Genomic DNA, 27,760 nt, shown 5'->3' with positions numbered 1-27,760 from the left:
AATTTTCAATATAGCTGTATTTAGAAGTCATGAGGTGTGTCTTGCCAGCTTGGTAGTCTGTTAAAGTTTATGGGAATGTCTGTCTCTACTCTGTAGCAGTGTTGTTCTGGAGTGTAAAGCTCACACTTGTGCTAATATGATCTCAATCCTTTCATTGTACTATGTGTTATACTTAAAATAGGGGAATAATTTTAGGAAATATGTTAATTTAAGAGGAAAATAGGGTTTGCCTAGTAGCAGCACAGAATCTAAAACCTGCAGTAGTATGGGATTTCACTGAATGGTTCTGAAATTAGTCATAGACTTCTGGGAAAGCATAGTGTGGTATTTCCATATGCTGTGACATTTCCTTCACAGTTCTTTTTCATTCAGATGGAATGAAGTCTAAGGTCTGAGTAGTTTTGGAAAGGGTGTTACAGATGTGATACCAGGGGAAAAGGTGGTAGCTTTTCTTCTTGACAGTGGTGAAACCTGTGCCTAAGCTGAAAAATCTAATTCAGCAGGCTATCAGCATTAAGAAACACATGTTTACATTTCTGATGTCTGACATCACAAATGTTAATCTTTAAACCTAGACTTCACAGTTAAGCAGCAAAAATTGCTGGTAGATTAATTGGTTGAGAATTTTTTCATGACAGTATCTAAGGTTAGGGTTAATGTAAATGTTATTGTGAGTTTATCTGTTTTTAATCTGTTCCGTCTGAACCAGAACTGGTGGTGTTTAGTTACCATCATCATGAAATAGTAGCAGTTTGTATATTAACATCCTGTGGGATGAGACAAAAGCTGTTGATCTGATTGCATATTAAACCTTAAGCTACTATTGCAACAGTGGTTAAGAGATTCCATTGATGTGAAATGGCCTGCATAGGGTTGACTGATCTGTCTTTGCACGAACCAACTGGTGAAGCATTCAAATAAAATGATCACTCATAGATCCCTCAAAGAAGGAGTGGGGGAAAGGAGGGGGGGAGGAGGAGCTCCACACAATAAACAAAGCAAAAGCACTCAATCCTTTTCAAAGACTTATAAATATTTAATAATCATCTGTCTACAGCCAATCTAGAAAAAGAAATCTTTAACTTGACTATTTTAAAGGCCGAAACCTGAATTTTAATTGAGGTGGTTTCAAAGTTCACATTACTTAGTGTGGCGTTTCCTTGGAAGTAAAGGCAATATTTTCCTGGGATGGGATGGAAATTTTTCTAAATGTAGTATAACTGTAGGCTAATTTGGATTTTTGGTGGGGCAAAATAACGCTGCATGAGACAGTATTTTTTGCTACTGTAAAAAAACCTGGTCACTTTCATTTTACCTGAAGGTAAAACTTGGCTGCTGAGTCTATGTACAAAAATTCTTATGTGTATATTTTTTTTTCAGGTGAAATAATATGATCTCTAACAACATTAAGAAGTTTTTAAAAACAGCCTTTATTCTCCCAATCCCTTCTTCTAGGTTCTATCACTGAGGGCACCTGATTCAAGTGTCCCCTTGGATGAACCTCTCGTATCTCACACTAGCCAATTTTGACAGTCTAAGTGCTCAAATTGAGCCATTTTGTTCTCTGTAAAATAAACCCAGGCCCATTATATGTGATTTTTCATTCACACACCCCTCCCCTTCTCTTCATTTTCTTCCTCCTCTCCTTACTACAGCTCTGTGAATGTAGAGTTGCAACATTGTGAGGACCAGTGTTTTCACTCCAGGCATGTCAACTTCAATCTGCTGCGATTTGGTGTGAAATCTGTGCCATGGTGTGGGGCAGAAAGGTCAACCCCCCCATAATTGATGTTGCTTATTCATCTGCTTCCCGTGTATTTTTCTCTCCACACACTGGGCTTTGTTTGGATAAATTGTTTGAAGATTTACTGTAGTTCTTAAAGCCTGAGAAGCGGCTCCTGCTGTAAAACTTCAATGTCCCCGCTAGGCAGGAGGCTCAGCTAGGATGACACATAATGGCATTTAGACAGAAAGATCTTTTTCTCTCAAGACAAAACGTAGAGGACGTCATCTGGCATAACAATTAGGACAATTTTCAGACTAATTTACTATGGAATCGCTTTGTACACTCCCCTTGTACACTGATATTTAATATGCTTATTGCTATTTAAACCTGAAATATTATTTTAAAGAATAACTGGACTTTAGAAAATCAGTATATTGAATGGAGGGGAAGAACAGGATGAAAAGAAAGAAAAATTTCTAATGAACATGATTTTTACAATTGCGCATAAGTACTTTTCAGATTATTAAGGAAAAGCCTCAAAGGTCATAAAGAATCTAAATGTAGTAATTTATTGTATTTTGGGTCACCCACATTTGTTCTGCTTATGTTAGCAAATGGCATCATTTGAGGAAGGAAAAATACAAGTGCCATTTATATACTCAGAGGGGTTTGATGGAAATTTAAAAATGAGTTTTACTAAATTTAATAAAATTCCTTGCATTTTCTGACTTCCAGTGAGCATACATGTCAATATTTAAGCTCTGAGGTAATAAATATAGGAACAGAAAGCCACAAACTTTAAAGAATGTCTGTGTCCTTGTGGCTGTAGTCCTGAAAAGAGTGCTAATGTACTGAAAGAAATCTTAAAAATGGGAGAAATACTCACTTCTTTAGTAAAGAAGGAAAAAGCTTTATCACCTAGTAATCCTGCCTGCAGATTGAATAAAATAGTTTGAAATCATTGTTTTGATTTCCATTGACTGAAGGCTAGAGTAGCTTTATTGGTTAAGCTGTTAAATCTGCTGTGGTTTAAACACACTTTTTTTCCTGATGCACCCTTGCTTCAATTGACCTTGAAACGCATTATCTCATCCTTTTTGATTTTTTAGAAGAAAATGTCTGTTGCATCAGATAATTTGAAGCAGTCTTAAAACACTGAATAAGTATGCTTTACTACTATTCTTCTTCAAGGATAATATGAAAGTGTAATGCATGAGTATTTCTACAGTCTGCTGGGTGATGTCTGCCCCTCTTGGTGATTGACTAAGGAGGCTCTACCTGCAACTAGTGAGAAAAGTGTAACCTGTGTGTGGCACTGTGAATGCCTTTAGTTATGGAATGTTCATGGTTTAGTTATGGAATACAAAAAAGCTGTGTATGAAAAAACACCTGGCACTCTGCTTTCTGAGGTGGTCAATACAGTGAGATCCTGAGGTGTTAGAATTCTGAAAAATCATTATCTTGATCAAGAATAATGGATTAAAGAAAATCCTTTTAGAACTGAAAGTAATTGACAGTAAAATTCAAATTACTGAAATGGTACAAAATTCCCATTACTCGGGATCTAGAGCAAGTTTATGGTAGTGCATGCAACTAAAAGCAAACCTTTATCCAGTATGGAATCATACTGGATTCACCCTGAGAATAATTCTATTCTTGGACTGAAAATCTTACTAGCTGCTTTTTCAAGCTCAAATATAATTACTGCAACATTTATAGATGAATGTTGTGCCTTTGCAATATTTTCTTGTTATATGTCTGTCACAAAGAGTTTAAGTGAAAAGAATATGCAAAGATTCTTATTATAGAATTTGTGTGTATCTTAGAACTGGCTGCAGCATTTATTTTATGGATTTGGCATTTCTGTGTATTCTTGTTTGTGCTTATTCTTCAAATTAAGAATTCTTGTCCTTAACTGTGAAATCTAAAAAAATCTGACACATCATCTGTCATTTTTAAGACTATCGCTATGCATAAAAAGTTGAAAATTACCTTCTTTTTAAATTTATTTTAAATAATACACATGCAGTCTTGGATATAAGTGCATTTGCATTTTGGACAACAGTAAAAATGAAAGAAAATCAGTAGGAAAATAATGAAAGATGTCATACTGCTCCACCCAATTTATTAAACAGTATGATCATTAAAATATTCGTGCTAGGAAACTAGAGAATTGAAATAATAATGACAAATTCCTGATTTATTTTTACATATGTTCCATTTTGAAATGTAGATGTGGGAAGTCATATCATATCTGAGATACCTGCAAACAAACTTCAAATGAAATGCTTAGCATAAACTACCCTTCCTTTAGTTTTAATTCAGACTGTTCTCATTCCTTTGAATAGTGAAAAAAAATTTCATTCACCTTGTTCTCCCTACCAAATTTGGAATATAACCTTACAGCTTAAGGCTAGTTTACTCTTCTTTTTTCACTTAGAAGTGTTTGGAAGCCCTGAAAATATAATTTCACTTTTCAGGGTGATATGCCTTTCCTGTCAGGCAAGAAAGCAGCATTTGAATTTGTTTAGGATTACTTTTAGTGGAATGGAGGAGATGGATCCCTGTATACTTTTTTGGAGATGCACTGTAGTAGTTCTAAGCAATTTAATGGCCTGGATGTTTTGCAATGGCTCTGTCTGCTTAAAACTTTGGAGTAGGCTGGATTAATGGAAGAATTAGAAACGCAAAGCCGATCTGGGTGACTGGGCTTTCTTGTGAACAGCCTTGGCAAAAAAAAAATATACGGCTCCCAGGACTAGAAAGTACCTGTTTCATGTTCATTTCTATGCCTTATACTGTTGTGTATTTGCACCCACTTTTTCTTTTGAAAATAATGAGTAGGAGGAACATGCAAAGTGGTTTTTTACCAGACAGTTTAGATCCACTGTCTTTGGAAAAAAAAATTTTGACAGTTTTGTGACATGGGAAATTGAATTTTGGGGGAAGGTTTGTTAGTGATGGGAAGATTAGATTAAATAGCTTTTTAGTGATTTATTTTATTTAAACAAGCTTTGTCCATTGTATGTAAATATATGGGACTCTCAATTTGTCATGTGGTTAGAATGCACAGCAAATACAGAGAATAGTTGCATTGCTAAATTGTGAATTTTTATGCTTTCTAGTAAGAAGTATACTTTACGGCATTTTTTTTGTGTAATACTAGTCCAAACTTTGTCTACTTTTGTAGTTTATTAAATTCCTATTCATTTTATAAGTGCTGGATGATTCACGTTGGGATGGCTTATCATCTCCCATTCATCTGGGCCCGGCTGGTATTGCTGGTAGCAAGACAGATCCAGTCAGTGCATTTCCTTTGGGAGAAGGATTAGTAATATTTGTTTAAATGAAGTGTGAAGTCAGCACTGGTGAAAAGTGCTGGATTGACAACTCTTGAAGATGGGCTCTTGGATCCCTGTGGAACAGGGAACAGAATTGCTTTGTTTTACTGATGTACCTCTGCCCTGACCTCGGACAGTTCACTGCTAATAATTGGGCAAGTGTAGTCTCCAATTGGTTTTGAACCTGTCTTCTGCTCTGAATCTGATGGCAAGCTGCCAGCTGGATTTGCTTGGAAAGAACTTCCTCCCTGGCAGCTGGACCAGGACTACAGAAAATATCTTATCAATCCATTAGTCCTCAGTAACAACTTGGGGCAGTTTAGCTTGCTGCAGTTCTTGTACTTCCTGCCGTCCCTCCCAGCTCAATTTTCACTGGATCATATCCCTGAACTGCTTAACCATGGGATTGCATGAGAGTCAGGGTGTAGCTGAAGGGAAGAGAGGTGAGGTCAAATAGTAAAAAAATAATAGGAACATAAGAATGTGGCTGTTTAGGTTCAGACTGGCTTAATTATATTACAGTGTAACATTGCAAATAGGTGGTCTGAAAATTTCTAACATTGAAGTCTTACTATGGCCAAAGGGACTCAACTCAGTAGTATCATTCTAAAAAAACATATATCCAAAGACATACAGATTCCTACAGAAGAAATATTTCTTTATATTGAATCTCATATCATCCTGAATTATGAAAATGACCCTTGAATTGTTTTGCATGTGTGATGTGGTTATTTCGACTGTATTGCACTGTCTGTTGTAGTCCCACTATGTTTTCAAAAGGTTGGGTCCATCTTTGTCTGCTGTTGATTTTTTCCCCTTTTAAAAATCTCACCCTGAATGAATTTTGTAAATATTCAGTCTTGACTACAGCTTGCATTGCAGTGTCATCAATTATGACAGACTGCTGCCTCTTCTCTCCACTCTTCATCTTTTCCCTGTCAAAATGCACCCTTTGGCAGAATATTTTTCAAGGGCTAAATGTGAGTCTAAGGGAGTCACTGTCAGGGTATTTTTCATAATTTCAAAAATATTTTTCTCTTTCTCTTGTTTATAATTACCTCTTGGAAACTTCAAATTGAAATGTTTCTTTACAGGTTTTTCAATGCATGCCCAGTCTACTGAGAGAGCAGGGCAGATTTGAAGGTTATTGATGCATTTTTTTTACCCTTTGGGGTTGGGGGAGAAGGAGGGAAAAGATGGTATAGTATATATAATATATCACTCCCTCTCCCCCCACCTCAATGAATATTAAAGGTATATTATAAGTACCCCAAACCGGTCCCTTGCATGGGAAGCCTTTCCCTCCCTTTCTCCTACATGTTAAAAGGCCAGCTGCTCATGGTCCTTGCATCCTGTAGCAGATGAATAATGAAACCCTAAGGCAACAGCAACTGTGTGCAGTCTGGAAAGAGGCACAACTGAATACCTAGGGAAGATACTGTCCTTTTTGTCCCTTTTCTCTCCTGTTCTGATAACCATGGGCCAGCTTAGATACCAAGATATATAAAACCTGTAATGTAGCCAAGCAAATTTTGTTCACCAAAAAACCCTCTATTTTTTCATTTTACTTTTTGATCTCCTCAGTAAATATTGAGATGGCTTCATTTGTGCAGTCTCTGAAGCATTAAACATGACACTCGTTTTCATACTTTTGCTATGATATGTGTGTCAACTTTGCCTACTGTGCTGCCAGCATGTAATTTTATTGTGAGTTTCATTATTATGGATTTCCTTTTCCCTAAAGTTTGGTCTCAAATTTTTGGTTCATGAGATAATTTTTGCTGTTAATTTTAAAGAAAGAATCTTTCATGAATATGAAAGCAATTTCTACATGCAAAAGCAGGAATAAACAAGAAAAGGTCAAGTGAAAGAAGAAACATAATAAATTGGGAGCTTATAATTTCAAAGTAAGCCTAATTTGTTTGCACATTGTGGAGATAATGTGCAGCTTTGTCCATGAGAGTGTCTCTGATAAAATGAAAGATATTTGCCAATAGATTCTACACGTCAGGCGCTCTCTTTCCATACAGACCTCTTCTCTGTAGCTGCCTTTTCCCAGCAAAGTGTTTGGGGTTTTTGTGTGTCTGATTTTTAGTAAAATTTCTGTCCTCGTACAGTTCAGAATTTATAAGATGAAAAGACCCAAAGGCTCTTTAGGAAGTGGGTTGTTAATGTTGATTTTGCCTTAATGTTACATGCTACTTAAGTAATAGGTGAGAATAAGGCAGTTTGCTTCTATCATGTTACATTAGTATCATGTTCTCTTTAATGATTAAATGATGGTCTTGGATATGGAAAGATACATACATATTCACTTTTTTCAATTAGGTTCTCTTTTTCTCGATTATCTGGTCCCAAATTCAATTTCTTAAAAAAGCCTCAGAATTCGTCATTCCAAATTTAATTGAAATCTGACAATTTAACATTTGGTGAACTTAAAATCCTCTACTCAATATATGTTATATTGAGTGTAGAAAAAGCTGTGCTGTTTCTAAAGGTTGCTCTGTTAGTAGAGACAGTGTTAATGTATTTTTGCAGGGCTTACACAGTTGCCCATGTTTAGCTGAGGTTTCCACACAGTCTATTATTCTTCTGTATGCTGAGAACTGAAGTATGATATGCCCCAAACTTGTATTGGTTTTGCAGAGATTGCCTGACATTTTAAGGCAATGGTGGCCATGTCTTAACAGGGCAGAGAGACTAAAGCTATTACTTTAGGTGATTCACAGACTATTGTTTTGGTTTTGCTTTCTTCATTTAGCATTTTGAATCCATAAAATTTTTTGAGGTTTGTGTTTGTAAAATCCCTTCTTTTTATTTCAGAAAAATGGCTAATCCAATGGCTATTCCAAACCTTTTCATCACGGAATGGCAAGTCCATGCTCCTGCTTGTAGAGCTGTTGGTTATTGTGCATGCATAGAGGAGGAGTATGGCCTGCTGGTTAAAACAGGGAACTACCAGGATACTGAAAAGTGCAATTCCTGGCCCTGTCATATAATTTCCATATGACCTTGGGCAAGATATGTCAGATAAAACTTACTTCACAGGGCCATAATATAGCTGAACTGATGAGATTGTGGCGCTTTTAAATCCTCTTGAGGAAAGTTACGCAAAAAGAAATTACTACTATAGTAGGATAGTTGTGAAAATAAAGTAGAAGAACTGGCATGATTAGGAGACAATTTATTGACTTCTCTTTCTGGCTATTTAAAACTTTGCTAACTTAGCTGGGGCTGGAAGAGTGGATGCAGTGTGGGTTTGTTCCTGTCCTTGCTGTGCACGTGCAGCTCCCATTAGTGCCGGCAGGAGCCCGGTGCTCGCATCGCGAGAGGAGAATGGACCCCCGCGTGTGTAATGATAAGTTACACAGCATCTTGTGGCTCTGTGTATGATTTCTGATCTATTGTGCCAGAGATACTGCAGCATGAGAGAGAGCTGCTGTCATTTCCAATAGGAAGTGAGAACTTTAAGAGCCTGAGAACTGTCCTCTTTTTTGAATAGCACTTTTGCTGCATGAAGTGTAATTTATTTTTATCACAGCAGGCATAAAGCTTCCAGGTTTTCATAAAGAAAAATGATCCATATAGAGCCCATGTCGATTGAAGCATCATTTGAAAACCTGTAAATTCAAAACACAGCTCTTTCTCAATGCAAAGTATTGTTCCTTTTTTTTTTTTTTTTTTTTTTGCTGCAGCATTTAATTTTTTTTAGTCCTGGCATTTCATTAGTACTTTAGATGTACTGTAAAAAAGTGGTCTAATGTCCATAATTGCATTTCTAGCCATCGGTTTGCCTGTAGCAGGACACATTACTTAATTATACTAACCAAAACTTCAGACAGGATTTTCTGGGCTTTCCGTATCTTTCAGGGTGCTACTTAATTTTTGGATTTTTTTTAAGGGAACAAATCGTATAAATAATCATAATTTGAGAATAAAGTGGAAAGGAGAGGAAAGGATGGAGTAAGGGGGGGAAGAGAAAGAAATTGTTTGCATCTTGCCTGATACGCAAACACAGAAAAAGAAAAGAAAACAAAGGAAGAGCAGTTATTAGTCCTACAACTTGTCAGTTTGATTAGTGAACGGTTGCCTCTCTCTCTTCTGAGAAAATACAACATCTTTAAATGATGTCCATTCTTAAATGTAGAAACCCCCGCATTGTGTCTGTTAATGCATAATTGGACTGTCTTTTAATACAAGCAGAGGCACTTGTTTCTGAATATAAACCCTGCACCTCAACAGGTCAGGAAGATAGTAAAAACCTGTTGTTTGGCTTTGTCTTGGGGAATAATGGAGTCACTAATCTACTTGATCTCTGGGAGTCAGATAAAGAAGAAAGTGAACGATGCATACATTTCAAAGATGGAAGGCACTTGTAAAAGCAATTTCTTTGGAGGGAAAAAGTAGAGCAAAGGCTGTTGGAAACCTTTTAATTAGTACTAATTACCTCAGCAGAAAACGTTGGAAGCTTGAAAGGATTTGTGTCAGCAAGTGAAAGATCAAAGATTGCGACGCTCGCATTTTAATCTGTTGGCTATAAAAACGAATAAGGGGGTGGTAATGGGGCCCATGAGAATGACAACCCAGGTGGTGGAGGCCTTAATCCCTTCTTTACTGCTAGTGCCTGAGGCCTAGTTCCAATTACATAATAAGATGATTTAATTTTTGCTTTAATTTTAACAAAAATTAAGTTTATTTTAGCCTTCAGTAAGGACAAGACAAGGTTTCCAGACAAAATCCTCTCAATTTATTTCTTTTAATGTTTTAAGTCCAAGCCTTTACTTAGCTCTTTTTTTTTCCCCTAAGTGGCTGAAGCTGCTCTGTAGAAGGCCAGGAGGCAGCAAAGGTGCTTTGATGTGGTCCCTGCAAACAGGGAGGGGCTGGCCGTGGGTCACTGATGGCCACTGTGGCGGCACTCAGGAATCCAGTAGTGCCCTCTCTCTTTTTTTGCTTATTTGTTTGTTGGTTTGGGTTTGTTTGGGTTTTTTGTTTGTTTGCTTTGTTCTCTTTTTTTTAACAAACTGCCTAATTGCGTCAGTAAAGAATATTTTATGGGCATGCTTGCTGTGATATTTCGCTTCTGTTTTCTTTCAAAACACTCCATGTGTGTTCACATGTGTGAGGTAAATTACTCTTTTTTTGTTTTTTTCTTTTTTTTGTGGCTTGAGCAGATTATGTGCCCCTCAGAAATCTAATTGTCATCAAATTCCACTATGGACAAAAGAGTGAGCATATGGCTGAGGCTGATGGCTGCAATGTAGGCATGAATTGGATAGATTTATGTCCAGGAATTTCCAGCACTTCTACACTGCCAAGCCCAGCCCTTGTGTTGAGGGGGTGGTAGATGCTTCTTGAAATGGCATCGGGTTTATAATTTAGCTCAGGAAGTCAGGTGTTATCTATACACAGTGAACTGGTAGGAGTTTAGTATATTTTTTAAAGTAATTGGACTTTTACTAAAGGTTATATTACTTATGCTTTGTGGATTCAAGCATGGTAAATTGCAGCCAGTCATGGTTTTGTCTTCACAGGTAATTGGACTAAAAATTTGGAGGTAGTTGCAACACAAATAGTAAGGCCTCTAGTCTCAATTAAAACTTTAAATTTATTCATTCAGCAATTAAAGTCTGAAATGAACTTTGAACTACATACTTTATTAAGTTATACACTGGTTTTTAAATGTTTTTTATCATGTTAAATTACTTCAGCATCAGGTTTTTATGGTGGATGTCTTTATGCTGATGTGGTAGAAAGCAGTGTTCATTTTAAAACATTGTTTGTTTTGATGGAAGTCTTTTGGTCCCTTGGTAGGTTTTGTATGTATTGGCATGACAGGAAAGCATGAAGCAACATTTTCAAAGGTAGGACTTGATGATCTTGGAGGTCTTTTCCAACATTAGTGTATGCATGATTCCATGAAAACCCAGGTATTAGGGCTGCAAAGGAAACAACACTCAATGTTTTCCTTTTGCTTGTCTTTTCCTAATCTGTGGAGTGTCTGTTGCCTTTAACCATGCTTAAAGGAGGAGCTTGCTTTGAATCTCATCCTAGGGCATGGAAAAACACCTGGACTGAGTCTTGGGTATCTTTCCAGATCAGTGTAGGGGAGTAACACAAGCCTGTATTTTTGGTAGTGGCTCTTTCCTGTCAGGTTGCTCCATCCTTGTCACGGCAGGTGACTGTCCTGGTGAAGCTGCTCAGGAGGACCCAAGGTGGTTTTCTGTTTCTCCAGGAGGTGTTGGGGCAAAACCCCCCAGTTAAACCAGATTGAATTAACAGATTATATGGAAGTATTTTGAAAATCAAAAAGACATAAGAACACACTTATCTCTAAATTTGGACTTATATATCAAAATTTTTGCAGGATTGCCATAAGCTCAATAACACAAAAACGTTGTTCAATTAGTACTGAGCACTTACCATGCAAAAGTGCTTGACTGAGTGTAGTGTGTGGTAACAATTCCCAAAAGCCATGGGGTGTTTCCTTGCTTTCTGCTCTTTGCAAGAATGATTTATGAGTTTACAAGTTCCTTCCCAAACTCTGTAATTGCCCTGACAGTTTCCCAGGTGGACTCTATCCAAGTTGGTATAGAGCAGTACTCATTGCAGCTGGACCTTCTAGTTCATCTTGAGTTAGGTGTGGAACTTATTGTTCTTTTTGTCTTTATTTAGATCTTTTTTTTTTTGCCTCTTGAGAAACACTGTACCATAGTAACTGGTACTACATTTCCATGAAATACCACACATGCCTGAAAGTAAAACAAAGTTCTATTTAGTAAGACTTAACTGAAAGCTTTTCGTTTTATGAATGAAAACAAGGGCAAATACAAAACTTGGTCTTTGCATGTGCTTAGCAGATCACCTTTCCCCTTGTTGAATCCATCTTCTCTAGGATTCCTTGCTTGAATTCCAGCAGGTTCCCCTTCAGGTCCAGGTCTTGGCAGTTGATCTTAATCCCACAGTCCCTTCTGATTTAGTGCTGTCAGAAACCAGAAACTGAGGTGATCATGTTTGGAAACTGTTGGGGATTCTGTTTTCTGTCAACTGAGTGGCTCCTCCTTTCCTTGAACACAACTATTTCTTCTTTTACCCTGGCAAGTCAAACTGGCCACTTAGATCCCACTCCAGCTGGACTTGTCCTCCTCTGTGGCATTCGTAGCTCCTTGCTCAGTGTTACACAAGGCACAAGCACGCACTTCACCAATGATCTGTGGTATGCTGCTGGCTTTCTAGAAACAGATGAAACAGGATATCATGTTAACAGTGATGACAGACCCAGTAACACAGTTACTTTGTTTAAACAAGCCCATAAAAAAAGTGTTTCCCCTCTAACAGCTTTTCTGGTGTTGCAAACTTCCACTTGCATAATGTACAATTCACTGGAGATTGTGCAGGCATAAGCAGAAGAAAAAGCTGTCTCTTGCTTGTGTGTACTTGCACTTTAGAGTAAAGCACATCCAAGTGGAAGATTTGCTGTCTAGCACAAGGTAGTCTCCCTGAAAGGGTACTAGTTCTTCTAAATTGGCTCAGTCATGCATAGACCTTGTATGCTTTTACCCTAAGTTTTATCGGTCTAATAATCTCTTTGCTGGCTTTTGGGACTGAAATGTCTGTTATGGTAAGGAAATCTGTTACAAACAGGTGTTTGAGTGCAGAAGAAACACAGAATAGTAAAGGTGAAAATTTGCCTTGCACTTAGACATCGTTAAAAGATGTTCAAACTGAACACCAAAATTTAAATTTTGTAAATTGTTACTAAAGTACCTAAAGTTACCTTTTTAGGGCACTAAGGCCTTGTGCATTAAAGATACTGATGAGCAACGTGTTTAGGAAGAGGATATTAAATGCTGCACTGTGATTAATATAAATATTGAAGAATAACCTAGGTCCTTGCTTCAGAAACATAAATGTGTAAATTATTCTCAAACAAAATTTTAAAATATGTAACAAACGAGAAGCATGCGTGAACAATTTTGTTGGTGTAATTTAGAATACTCTCATTTCAATCATCAGAAGATATGTGATTTTTGGAAGCTCACCAAGAGAGATTCAGTTACTCATATTTGTTTGAGAAAGGGTGCAGTTTAAGTAGATCTTATTAAAAAGAAAACCCCCAAAACATTAATGCAATTAATCTCATTTCAGTGCTTTATTAAATCTATTTAAATATGCATTCAAGTATTTCAGAGAAATAAGACTGAGTGTTTAGAAAGAGATGAATGCAGTGGCTATTAAGTTTTAATTGTCTTTAATCTCTTGCTACTATGGCAATAAAAATAAAAACTTTTAAGAGGAATATTCCATATAATGCATTATTTGGTAGGAATATTCTTAGTCAGCAGAACCGTGTAAGCAGCACATTTTCTGCTTTTCCATGATTTGAGTATTTAAGTCATAAATACTTCCAGTATGTTCTAGTAATCTTTGTGTTTTTCTTAATTGCATTTAACACCATTGAGAAATCTTTCTTAATATGACTGAATGTGGAAATATCTTTTAGTTGTCCTCTCCTTCTTCAGATTAAAAATCTGAAATGAATCTACTCTATCTTATTTTGCTGTACTGTTCTGAAGTATTCTGATGAGCCTGGATTAGCTGATGTGGCCTTTGGGGAGAGACACATCAAATGTAGGCAGACAGCTCCTGTGTCTGGTAACAAAGACTGAGGAGGTCAAAACCATCCCAACAGGCCTGAGCAGGTCAGTCAGAGGCAAATGTTGGAAATAAGATTTGGTGGGGAGGGGAGTAAGGGGCCTGGGTCAAGTCCTGTTCAAAAAGTCAGCTTTGTCAAAAGCTTCAGTCACATTCTTACCTACAGGCAACCTCTGCTGATCCCAACTCATTAATCGAACTGGAGAGCCGTCTTGACCCTGGCTCCTTCCCTTTGAAGTGTGGTGTCCTCTGCAGCATGAGGAAATAATTTGCTGCCTGATTCAATGAGCCATCAGTAGAGCCAGCAGACCTAATGACATGTGAGAATATTAACCTCCTACCACGAAGAGCTGTGAATCTTGAGAGGCAGTCTATAATTCACCCAGCACTCCTGAGCCTTCCCTTTCTGTCTTATTCTTGCACTCACTTTCTCACTCACGGGGAGAGAGAGGAGAGATCCTCTTGTCATAAAACTTTATTTCCTTCAGTAGTGTGAGCCTTCTGAGCTGCTTGATAATGAGTTACTTTCCTTTTGCAGTTGTATAAAATTTATACTGAAATTCCAGATGTCTGTCTTGCATATAATAATTTCTGTTTAAATTATGACACGGACTACATTCTGTCATCAAGAGGGTGGTAATCCCAATACTTACCCAAGCAGAATATTTTGTTTCCTTATTTATTTTTCATCATCAGAGGAAAAAGCAAAAGTAGGAGAACAAACATGCGTAACAGTGCTGTTATTCTGTACAAGAGGTGTTTTAGCTTTCCTCAATCAAGAGAATCTTTCTGCAATCCTCTCATTTTTTTTTTTCTACCTATAGGATGAAACAGTTCTGCTTGACCTAGTACTGTGTGTTATATGCACACACAAGGACGTGTTTCACCCTTTGATTCTTAAGAAAGAAATAGATTGTTGGTATAATCCCACTGCTTTAAAAGTTAGAGCTGGTTTTTCTCTTATTCACTCCTTTAGCATTTCCATAGATTCAGGACTTAATGTCTGGTACACTTCAGCAAGAGAGACATTCATGTGACTAAATAACAAGAAAAGAAAATCAAAAATGGCCCTGTGTCTATTTACTACTCAGCATGAAAGTGGTGGTGATTGCCAGACTGTTATATACCCATATACAGTAAAATATTATCAGAGTTTTGTTTTATTTTTAATGTCTTTTCATAGTGCTGATGGGCTGAATTTAGAGGTCAGAATTTAGAGGCTATGGGTACAGATGGGGAACAGTATCCAACACAGCAAATCCCAGATGAAAATGGCTATTTCTGGCAACAGTCTTGTCTGTGCTGAAAAGGATTTGGTAACTGTTTTTGCTGTAACTGTACTGTCAAATTTCTCATCTTTAGTGGAAACATAGTTTGCAAAAGCAAATGAAGTTATAGCAAGTGTGAGCACTTATGATGGTGAAAGATGTTTCTCCACTGGCAGTGAAAGTTAGTGATGTAGCTGTGTGGTCAAAACCTTTCTGTAGGAAATGGGGCCTGAATTCTGTCTTGTTGTCATTATAGAGTTATTTTGCTCCTGAGGAGTTTTTGGTAAAAACTGTTGGTGTGTGGTGCGGATCTGGGTACAGACTAAGATACCATGCACAGAGGATAAAGAAGGGAATCGAGACAAAGCAGGGTAGGTAGCAGAAGGAAATGATAAATAAATGGCAGTCATATGATGATTAACAGGTACTGCAGTGTCTGTGGTACGCACCTATGTAGATCCCTGTCTTTAAGTTGTTCTAAAGACATTTTTTAACATCGAGGGATTCAGTATTATGTCCATTAACAATTCTCTGCTATCATGCTTGAGCAGTCTATTAGTCGTCCTCACCTCTTATAGCTGGTCGCAAAGGCCAGTCCCTTTGCCTCTCTCTGCTTCATCTTTTTTATTAAGTTTATTAAAACTAGTCAGATTATACATTCTTATGGCACAGGCTGTGCTTGGTCCATTCATTATGGTTTCTTATCTTGGCAGGCAATCTGAATTGAACGGCAGCTAGTCCATTATGCACATATGAAGCCCATCACTCCTCCAGCAATGGCCAATTCATCAAACATTTATCTTTTGCCCTCTGAGCAGTGCGTCAATTTGCTTGTCAATCCTCAGCCTTGGTTGTTGTGGAAGATGGGAGAAAAATTACTTTTCTTTTCCCCCTTCCCACTGAACTCTGGTAGTCAAAATGGGCTTTACTCTACTCACTCTACTCCCCCACTCTCTGTGGAAAAAGGGGAGTTAAGTTACTATCTGAATTGCAGAGTGACAGATTGATCCAAGATACACTAAAGCTTTCATTATGGCACTGCCTTTGCACTTGAATTTGCTCATATTTCCATTATAATACTGGTTTTTAGGGGGTTTATAAATAGGTTCTCCACTTGGCACATGGAGCTGAGAGGAGCTTTTAAGAATAAACACATTACAGGGTTTTAGCTCTTTGTGGGGTTTTTTGTTTGTTTGCTTTTTTAAACAGATTGTTTGTTTTTTAAACATTTTGTAAACTGTCGCTATTATTTTGCTATTTTTAATCACTAATACTTCATTGAATTCTTTCAAGTTCAGGAAATGGCAGTGTTGCCTTTATTTTTTAGATGCCGTTTGTTTTATTAGGATTTTTTAATGCCATTTGTTTTATTAGGATTGAATTCTATGTTAAGACTGGGGAAAAAGACAAAGAAATAATCTTTCATTCAAGTTTTTCTCTTAACTCATTGCCATTCTTCATCAAACAGTTGTAATAATTTTTAGCAGAAGGATGTTTAAGTCTGTACTTAGGAATTTTAGGCAAGTGATGCATAAATGAACTATTAGTGGTGTTTTCTCCAGAATGCCCATTGATAAACTATGAAAATATACAGTCACTTTCTCTCTGCTTGGTAATTTTTTACACTGTTTTGCAAACTGTATTTTCTTATAGGATACTTGTTTGATGACTAGATGATGAACAACGTATTTTCCGATCCATTTTATATTATTTAGTAATATTTTATATAGCTTATCTGAAAACTGCCTTCTCACAGGCTATGGTACACTGATTGTAGTTTTATTTAAATTTAAACAAAATTGTAACAGTAGTATAAAATAAAATCTTGGCATATTTAGTCCCAAAGATGTAATATAAAAAAACTAAAGCAAAAAGCAACCTAACATGAAGGATAAAGTTTGAGTTGTGTTAATGGGATATTCTCTGGAGTTTGTGCATTAAATACACATAGTGAAATCTGAAACTTTAAGAGATTCATTAGAAAAGAAATTGAACCCCACCACAGTCAGTTTGGTTGCTAACTTATCTCTTTTGCTTGGTTGGTTTGGTTGTTTGTTTTATTGATGGTTTTTTTGTGTTTTGGTGGTTGTTGCTGTTTGTGGTTTTTTTATTTTTTTAATTTTAGTAGAGTCTAGGTGTGAGAGAATGGTGGTTGAACAACTGAATGGTTGACTGTAATATGTTTCGGTGAGCCCCTGAAAGCTGTAATTGGGATTTGAAGTTCATTTCACCAGGTAAATAAGGACTCCTACAGGATGTGGCTCTTAGAGTTTTTAACCTTAATGTTGCAGTTTCCTTTAATTTCATTGTAAGATTTCTGACAAATAGGCTCTGTTCATCCTTCCCAAACAGATGTGCTTCATTGAGCCTCACCTGAAGGTCTGATTCACCTTCTGGGAGTGCCCATCTTTTCTTGCTGCCTGTAAGGAGTTGAAAGTAACTGGGCTTCTACAGATGGATGAGATGAATCTGCATTATTTCTTTTCAGACAATGCCATCATTTGAGGAACTGCTGCTTATTAGCAAAATCCCTCTCTCAAGAAATATCTACGTTTCTGTTTTATAATTGGTAGGAATGTTTGTGAAATATTGTAAATGTAACATCTAGAATTCAGGAGACCTCACCTCTTTTTGTCTGTTTATTTGGTCTAGTTTTGTTTGGGTTTTCTTGGAGGTGGGTGGTGGCTTCTAAGGGTTTGGACTTCCTTTTTTAGACAATAGAATTTGCTGTGTAAGACTTAGAAAAAGACTGTAAAAGAACAGATGAAAGTTCTGAGTTTTTGTGAATTCCCAACATTTCAATGTGCTTATATCACTCTGGGTTAAGATTGTTGTGAAAGATGTTTCCATCCCAGGCTTTATTGGTAACAGTGTCTCACATAGTTTTGTATGCTTCAGGGTATGAGAAAAGAGGAAAATTAAGGGAATGCTATTTATTTTCTTTATGTCTGGAAAAACTCAAGAACGACCATTATTTGAAAAGATACTTATTGTATGTCCAATTCATAAGAGAAGTTTAATCTTTTCTTTTGGAGATCTCTTTTTCACAGGTATTTAATTATGGTGCTTGTTAATCTCTTTTAATTTCTCTTTTGCTGATCATATTCACAGCTGTGCCTCAAGTTTTACCCAAATAGTTGCTTGCAGATATTTTCCGTCTACCAACAGAAAAATGGAAGCGATGCAAAATGCTACCTCTAGATAGTCTGCAAAATACTAACATTTCTTCTGATATTAGACAAAACAAAGCATTTCTTGCTTTACAGATTTTGGATCCTGGAGGCTCTTTACTGTCACTTGGGTGCTTTGTTGTGTGTGTTTGTGTTCTGTCTTGGTCCAGAAGTCATGTCAGAACTGTCCATTAAATACTTCATTCAGTTTTCTTTTTTGTTCTATTATCGTGCAGGAAATTGTAAAATCACTAAGGAGATTGGCAAAAAAAATTATTTTATTCTTGAATACTGTAGAGGCCATTTTTTGATGCTTTACTTGTATTTTCTCCACCTGATTTATTTTTCTTCTCTATCTATCTATCTAGATATATATATATATATCCCCCTTTTTTATTGTGCTTTGTTATGTTTTGGTGAGGTTAAGTCAAAGGACTCTAGAAGTCAGGAGTTCGGGGTGTTATTTCTTGTCTCTGGGAAAATTGCTGGAGGTCACCTTCTGTTAGTCACTTAACCTCTCTCTGCTTTACTACAAAATGGAATTTTAAGCTCAGCAGGTTTTTGAAAAGTAATTCATTAATGTTTTGCAAAAAAAATGCTTTGTAGTCCTTGGCTGGCAGGTGCTGGAGAAATAGAAATTCCATTTCTATTTAAATACTGAAATTATCTAGTACTAGAGTTTTCATGTTGATTCTGCTCTCCGTAATCTGTTAAAACATTGAAGGTAAGGAAAAGGTATTTTAAAAAGCTCTTGTTTTGTAACAGCTCCATCTTTAACTTCTGCTAATGGCTATCTCCTGTCAACAAAGTGCAAATCAATTTCAAGGCTAAACCCAAACTCTCTCATTTGCATATTGTTAACTGCTCTCTCTTTTCCTGTTAAACAGGAGGAAAAAGTCAATTAGGTATGAGGCAGCTGTCTTATTAATGAAGGGGTGGGATAAAATGTGAGCAACTCTTCTTTTGTAGCATATGCTTCTGAGCAGCTTGTTTTTCTGAACAAGGACAACTGCAGAGTACCAAGTTTTGTCTGTTGTTTGTAAGTCTTCTGCTTTTTTTCATTTATGAAATCTCATATTTTCATTGTCAAATATTACCAAAATAAAGAGTTGCTCTTTACTTTCATTGTAACCAAATCCCTGTCAGGCCAGAGGGATCACATGAAAATAGTGTAGTTGACAATTACCATGCATACACATACATTAAAAAAAATAAAATCTCTGTCATGACATTCCTTTATGATTAAAACTTTGTTATAAACCATGAATGAATTATGGAAAAGAAAGCCGGAAGAAATCATACTGATTAGCCAAACGTCTTTTTGTATAAAAAGACATTTCTGAGACCTTTATATTCTAAAGGATTATTTACTGTCTACTTACAGAGCATCTTAAGTCGTTTTGCAGAGGGAGTCAGTTTCCTGTTTAGCGCAGTGTTTTTGTAAGCTAATGAGGGCAAAGCGTGAGCCATAGGCAATGATGCTGTGATATTAGCTGTGACAGGGAGCTTGATCATAATTATCTTAACGAGGATAGGGTTAATTACAGTGGAAACTTAAAGTTTTTTCTGTTTGAATGAGGCGGCACTGAATACGTTGTGATGTTTTGTCGGTTTGATGTGGCTTTGAAAATTGCGGTGGAAATCTCTTGGCAACACTTGCTCTCCTCTGGGAGCAGAGTGTGAGCCCTGCACTGAGGTAACTGAGACGGTACCTGTGGGTGAGATAATGGGCAGCTTTCATGACATTAGAGCAGGGACAAGCAACATGCAATCCACCTTAGTGATGTTTATTAGCCTTTTGAAAGTAAGGGAAACAGCTACTTGCCACCAGCCCTTCAGTGCTGGTTGCATTGTTGTGGTGAGATTGTGTGTTTGTTTTAGTATACTAACAAAGGGAGAAATTTTTTATGATGTGAACTATGAGAAAACAGTACAGATTTAACTTTAGACTGGTTCTCTTTCTTAGGGGATTTCCCTCTTTTTATCCTCGTCTCTTAGGTTGCTTGTGCCCTTCTTCCTCTGTTGTGTATATATAGGTATTCCTCTCCTCTTTTGTAATGGGCTCATAAGGAAATACTTGGAGTACATTAATATTACTTGCTCAACCTCATTAAAAATAAAAATGACAGTATTTTGTACTGATTTCTGTCTCAGATTCTCAAAAATACTTTCTCCGTACCAATTTACAATTGCAATCCTTTCTTATCCCCCATCTGCAGATGGGAAATTGAGGCTCATGGAAGTTATGGGACTTGCTGAAGCTTATACCATAAAACCAGTTGTGTGGATTGTACTTAAAACTTTTACACTTTGGAGTACAACTGCTGGGCAGTGTTTCCTAATATATTATGATGGTAGAGACTGTTGCATAGAATTCAGTAGGTAGCAACACTGAATGATGGCAAACACCTTTTTTCCTTTTTTATTTCTTTGCCATGTCTTTCCATTTTTGTTTTGGTGCTTGGTTTTTTTTCCCTAAATAGAAGTTTAAGATGAAAAATAAAATTCCATTAATAGCAAAACAACATATGGCTGTAAATTTATATTAATGGCTACACCGTCTCTCTGTATTGTGGCAACCCCTCCCATCTCCCTGGACTCTGAATTTAGGTGATTAAATCACCAAGTGCACACTGCTCTGATGACATGAAAACAGCAATTATAAGCAACCCCTGGTGTAACATGGCTCCTTTTTAACTGAGCAGCTAATAACATTACATGGCAAAAATTATCAAAACCAGACAGGTGTAAGGAGATTTGCGCACGATTTTCTCTGCCTATCTATGAAACTAGTACCCTTGTGTTCAGCCCAGGGTTGTGAAAGAAAGGCTGTTTCAATAGGCAACTCCCTCTAGTGTTTCAAGGCCTTTTGTCCCACTTCATGGCTTGTCATTTTGTTTTATGCCTTCCCTGCAGCAGTTTTGGATGTGCGCTTTCTTCTCCTTGCCAGTTGCCAACCATTTGCTGATTCTCATGATAAGAGTATTATATTTGCATAACATAACTCAAGAACAATGTGTATTTTGATGCTGACACTGACCAGAGCCCAAGCAGTGTTTTTTCACAAAGGACCTATTAACATCCCATAAGGCTCTGTGGTGCTGACAAGGAGGTGGCCTTCTCTGAACTCTTTTGGCAAGTCAAAGTCATACATTGAAATGTGATTTTGGAAATAATCCACTATTTATATAATGAAGAGTATTTAAGGGGAATTTGATAAACTAGGTTTGTCAAACTGAAATGAAAACTCATAACAGCTTGATAGACTCACTGCTACTTCCTCTGAGTTGTTTTGCCTTTTGAAGGTACTTGGTGGAAAGCACTGACTAAGATGTTTGCTGCTTTCTCCTCGAATCTTGACTTTGGCAAAACCAAGTCTTTTGTGACCTTTTACTGAAACAGCTAGCTCAGTGCAGCATGCTAGCACAGCTTTTATTGGTGAACAATTCATGTAGGCTGAATTGAGGTTTTTTCCCAAAACTCTTTGTTAAAGACACATGAAAAACATGTGATTGTTACTGTGGTGATTATTTCAGTAAAATGTAATACAGACACCTTTACTTTTTCAGCTTCAGAAATTGTAGTATCAATGCACTGTAACGATACAGAAATGCCATAGGGTATAGGTGGCAAATTTTTTCAGGTCCAGCTGCTGAGCATCAAAATGGCATAAGTGATAGTTTCCCCTCCCTTTCAAGTCAAGAGACTTTGGAATACTTGGACTGAAATACACTGTTGCAGTGTTGCAAAAGCGTTACTTGAATATTCGTAGTTCAGCGTGCAGTACCCAGTGTAAAGGTCACACACTTGGTTTCTTTGGTTGCTTGAGCTGTCTTAGTGTGATCTATAAGTGGTCTGTCGGTTCTAGCTACAAAAGCAGTATCTTGTTATCATTGCACAGATGAATGTTAAATTGCCTTTTCTAATAATGTGTTTTCCTCCAGTAATTGTGTCTGTGGAACATTCTAACAGGGACCTTGGCTGTATTTCGATATTTGCCAAAAACTGGGGGAGGGTATGGAAATCCCCTCAGTATAAATGTCATTGGAAGCTGAATAAATAGTATAACCTGCATCTCCCTTATTCATCACATTCTATAAAACAGCCAGGAGATACAGTGATGATCTTCCCACTGGTAGGCATAGTAGATCAGCTGTCAAGTCATGCAATCTCAGCATATCTTTAGGTGTCTGGTAGGTGAATGAGCTGTGAATGTGTGCCTATGCTTTGTATATCGTGTGTCTTAGTTGATTAATATGTAGGGAGTTTTTTACTGTTGGAATGAGCAAGCATTAAGAATCAAGCTTGGAATAGATGCCTTAACAAGGTAATGAAATGTTATTTTTTAGTTTTTTGGGGGGTTTTTTTGGTACTTTGCTGTGAGAGGAATGAATGCTTCCAGAACTTTGTTTATTTACAAGCAATCATCTTCACTACCTATCAACACTACATGTTGTCAAATGCTCCTTTTTAAAGCTGCTCTCTGCAATGGGACCTGTGGCTTGACAGTGGGACAGTAAGTTCCAAGAAGGAAGAAAGCAAATGCCTTTTCTGTCAGGAGTAATTCTGCATTTTATTTTGTAGAGAACATTTTATTTTGTTTGCATGAACTCAAGAAGCTAATTAAGAGGTTAATAAAAAGGGGCAAAAATTCTTTCTACATTTCCTAATATTGCATGTAAGGTAACTACTAAGAAATGATACTTGAAGTTGTATTTATTATTGTTAGCAGGGTATGATATTTCTTGGCAGAAATGATGGATGACAACTTAAATTTGTGTCCAGGGAATGAAGGTGAACTGTGACAGAGTTATTTATCTTGGGAATGGAGGTTAGGGTCAGGCGAGGCTGGGTGCCTGAAGGCACAAGACATTGACAAATTCATCCTGCAGGCCCCATATCTGAAGCCTTTTGTTTTGGATCCTGGCTACTCACTAAGTGACCCGCATCCTTCATCCTGCCAGCATGTGAAGGATGTGTTGCAGTGCCAGCACTCCCCTTGCCACTAATGCTTGTCATTCACTCTTCTGACAGGCCCAAACCAAAACTATTCCCACTCCTGAAAGGGAAGGTTAAAATATTTATTTCAGCTCATAATGGCCTCCCTGATTTAGTGGAGTATCATTTTTCCTGTTGCCTTTGTCGTTTGCAGGTCACTAGAAGGACTGAAAACATTCAGTTACTTGGAAGAACTGATCTTGGACAACAATCTACTTGGAAATGACCTTCTGTTACCCAGGTTACCCCACCTCCATACCTTAACGCTCAACAAGAACCAAATATCCTTTCAAAGAAATACCTGAAAAATGTCAAATGAGTTTTATGTGTCAGCCAAATTAAAGTATGTGAAATATAGTTCATGCGCCGACAAAGCCTTCTCTCGTTTGGCACCTGGAATACTTCATAGTAATTTATTACAGGTCATTCATAAATGAAATGCACCATTATATCTTCCTGTTGCTCCATTTTAGTGAGAGATCTAAGTTATGGCTCTGAAGAAATCTTTCTAATAGATAAAATAGGGAAAGAAAATAATGTCAGTGCTACCCGTGTGCAGCAGTCAGTTCCCGTGTTTGCTTGGGGTTCTGTTGCAGGCTGACCTCTAGTGGAATAGAGCGTGCAGTGAAACGCTCTCAGGTTTTAATACTTTAAATAGCTCTTAAAGCATTAAAGTAAAGTAAGATAAAATTAATTAAACACACATAATAATTTTAATGATTTTCTCTATTTTCATGAAACCGGTAATATGCACAATTGGCTAGCTGCTATGCAACTGCAGCTGTAAAAGCATGTCACTCTCTTCTTGGTATTCCAGTTCTGTATAAATTCACATAAAATGCTTTTCAAATCAAGGTCTTAATACAGTAAAGTCTTTTCATGTATTGCTAAGTCCAGTTGTAACCAATCAGTCACTTCTCCATATGCCTAAAGTTAGGGCCTATTTCTGTTTATTAAGAATAAATATGTCAACATTGGTCTAAATACTCTGCTGAATCAGAGCCCGTAGTCTGTAGGCTTACGGATAATGGTCTGTAAAAACTAATTATCTGGAAAGTCTATGCATGTAGTCTTGATTATTCCATAATTTTCTCAGAGTTTGACCCATCTGGAGATTTGACGATTACATCATACATGTAATGTATGATTTTGCAAAAGTGAAGGGTGATCAAACTGTGGCCAGAAGGCCAAGGGAGGCCTGCAGAGTCTTAGAGCACAGCCTGCTAAAGCCCTGGCCTTGTAATTGCAGTGTGAGGACAAGACTGCTCAACTGCAGGCTTTTATTATAGACAATGTAAACTGAGAGCAATTTACCTCCTACTAAAGCAAAATCCTCCTACTGAGAGGAATAAAAATAACTGCAGATTCTACCATTTCTGCACTTATTTTTGACTCTATAAATAAATAAAAATCAGCAGAGTAACTTTCTTTCTTGGAGCCATGGAAATTTGCCAAGAGTGTCTCTTGAACAGTAACAATCATTACTGTACTAGGTATTTGGCTAGATTTATGGTTAATACAGGGTATTATGGGTTGGATTTGAGTAACTGGTTTTATTGTTTTGTCGTTTGCTGCAATGGTAAAATCTAAACTCGTGAAGAATGTACAAGAACATTTTTGTTGTGGTGATGCCGCTTACAAACTGTGAAGTGTGCATGTGGCCATAAGACCAAAAAAGCACATACTTATACATATTTGTCCTATGGGGTTTCTGGAGGAGTTTCACACTTTCCAAAAAGAGGGCAAAGGTACTGAATACTAACTCAGTGAAGAAAATGAGAGGGGAATAAAGTTATCCTGTCAGTAGTAATCTTTTAAGAGTTTCTGCTGGTCCCACAGATAGACTAGAATAGTATTGTCAAGTGAGTAAGCTCTCAAAGTCAATGATAACATGATAAGAAGGATTTTATGTGTCCTGGGATTTTTTTAAATTTAATCTAAAAACTATGAAGTTAGAGCTTTGAGAATATTGAAGTACCTAGGTTGTAGAAATAATATATATGCATTTTGTAGTGTGCTACAAATAACTTAATAGAGGAGTTGCAGAAATAGTTGTACAACACCTATTGTATACAAACTGCCCAGAGAAGAAAAATTAACTGCTGTCCATCACTAACATCCTGAGCCCTGGGGAGCAGTGATCTCTTGTAGGGAGGACACATCAGTCTACAGAAGCACAGAGACCTTCCAGATTCCTCTCCTCCATGTTAGTGCTGTGTTTGAAAAAGGTCTTATTTGAACTTGAATCACTTCTTTTAATGAATTATTCCTCTATAGAATGCTTCAAAAATGTTAAGAAAAAAATGTACATTTAATAGGATAATGAAATACATTACAGAAAAGATTGTTCAGTATACGACAGTAGCCCTATATAAAGGACACAATTGAGCAAAGAATACTGATCTGAAATAAAACTTCAGTGGGTGGAATATTGCCATGTATACATAAATATATACAGAGAGAGAGTGAGAGAGAGATGAAAATAAACAAAAGGCCAAACTGACCCCTTTGAAAATTGGATTACATGTAAACTTTAGAACACATATGAGAGCTTTCCTGAGTATCTCTTAATATAACTGTACTCTTCTCTCCTTTTATTCTGGCTTCATTTTGATCCATATCCTGTTTTGATAGTTCTGATAAGAGCTTTCTACTCCTTTCGCATGGTTCACTTATTGTGTGGCATTGCATGTGTAAATAACATTTGGGCCCTCCTAACATAATGTCAGGATACTGTACAAATATGAAAGCTTATCTCTAAATCAGGCGAAGACTAAGAACAATCACCTGGTATTTTTTTCTTCTGGTTGCCTATTTCAGTTACATGCAGGCCACTACCAATTTTTCTGCTACAAGTAGAAGGAGTAAATTAAAATATAACAATTAAAAAATGTGTTACCGCTCAACTTTTCTGTAATGTATAATCTGTTTAAAGTCTTTTAAAATGCAGTCTATATAATGGAATACCTAAAGGAGAGTCCTCAACACTGTGCAGTGTTGGATTATGTGTCTAACATGCTTTATTTTGTGTATATAGTTATTTTTTTTGTTATTTTTTTAAAAGTCTGATTTACTTTGGGAAACATAGTTTCTCACATACAGTGGACAGCAAAAAGCAGTGCAGATCAGGATGGATGGGGGTAGATGGGAAGCTGCTTTTGGAGGAGGACTTATGACTACAGTCTCTATTCTTGTAATAGGAAGCCCCATTTCTCCTTTTAAGTGTGTTGACTAGATACTACGAATCAGTCAGGAAACTTGTAAATAGATTTATTTCTCTGTGGGTGTTATAGCAGTGTGAGGATTTGTGCCTTTTCACTGTGCTGATCTGGTTCGGTATGGAACAATATAGTATGGACTTTTCAATTTCCTTTACATTTCAATCTTTATATTATTTGTCAAAACTACTCAAATGGGCAGCTTTAAAATTTGACAAACTATCAAAAGTTTGTCAAATATATGTATATATATATATATATATATATATATATATATATATATTCATGCCAGTATGCTGAAAATTAGAAGCTGTTCACTGCCTCATTTCTAAACAGACAAGTCTGATAATGAACCAGATCCGTGATTCTTTGTAGTAAAACTCCATGTCTCCCCTTAGTCCAGTAAGCATTATATTTAACATACATTTTATATACTTTTGAGGAGCTGGTACTAAAATTTCTTGAGAAGAAGGTGTTGAATGTAAATGTAGCACACAGGGAGGAGGGCCATGAGGACGGTGAAGGGCTTGAGAGGAAGCTGAATGGCAGCTGGGGTCTCTTGGTCAGTTCAGGCTGGGCAGGAGGAGACTGAGGACAGACCTCACTGCAGTTACAGCTTCCTCTGAGGGGAACAGAATGGGCAGACACTGATCTCTGCTCTGGGGTGACAGTGACAGGACCCCAGGGAATGGCCTGAAGCTGAGTCAGGGGAGGTTTAGGGTGGAAATGGTTCTTCACCAGAGGGTGGTTGGGCACTGGAGCAGCTCCCCGGGGCAATGGTCACAGCACCAGCCTGAGAGAGCTCATGGAGCAATTGGACAATGCTCTCAGACACAAGGTGTGACTCTTGGGGATGTTCTGTGCAGGGTCAGGAGTTGAATTTAATCATTATGGTGGATCCCTTAAAACTAACATATTCTGTGGTTTTGTAATTGACTATATTTCTAGGTTTTGAAAAGTTTAGGGAAAAAACAAAATATTTCATACCATGGAAAATCTAGAACCGGGCAGAATGTCCATAATAGTATGTACATTTCTTATGGCAAGAGGAGCTGATTCAGACTTAGGTATTATATGTTCTTGAGTCTTTGAAAACAGCATATATTAAGTACCTCAACTGAACAACATACCAGTAAGTACTTCTGGAATAATTTGTCTTCACACAGGTCTCATAATAATCTCTAATATTTACAGATTTGCATATCACCAAAACTATAGATGGTAATTTATTTTGCCTCTGTGCTTGTTCCTAAATTGTCCTCAAGTGCCTGAAGACACAGAAGTCCCAGTCTGACCAGAACCTCATTATATTAACTGCTGAAGACTTGATGTTTATATTGAGTGAATACTTTAAAGCTACAAAATTTCTCCCATAATGCATGGTTCC

The 27,760-nt window shown here is 37.1% G+C and overlaps 1 protein-coding gene across 1 annotated transcript in view; it reads left to right on the top strand.

Moving 5' to 3' along the window:
- LRMDA (leucine rich melanocyte differentiation associated) overlaps positions 1-27,760 on the top strand; it is a 606,518-nt gene that overhangs the window by 316,972 nt on the left and 261,786 nt on the right. The window contains exon 3 of the mRNA XM_058810747.1: positions 23,310-23,436. Within this exon, the coding sequence (XP_058666730.1) occupies positions 23,310-23,436 (127 nt within the window). The remainder of the gene's footprint in view (positions 1-23,309; positions 23,437-27,760) is intronic.

Source organism: Ammospiza caudacuta, chromosome 9, assembly GCF_027887145.1.
Source record: "Ammospiza caudacuta isolate bAmmCau1 chromosome 9, bAmmCau1.pri, whole genome shotgun sequence".
Taxonomy (NCBI): Eukaryota; Metazoa; Chordata; class Aves; order Passeriformes; family Passerellidae; genus Ammospiza; species Ammospiza caudacuta.
Note: the sequence above shows the minus strand (reverse complement) of the source record. Positions and strands in the feature narration are given on the sequence as shown.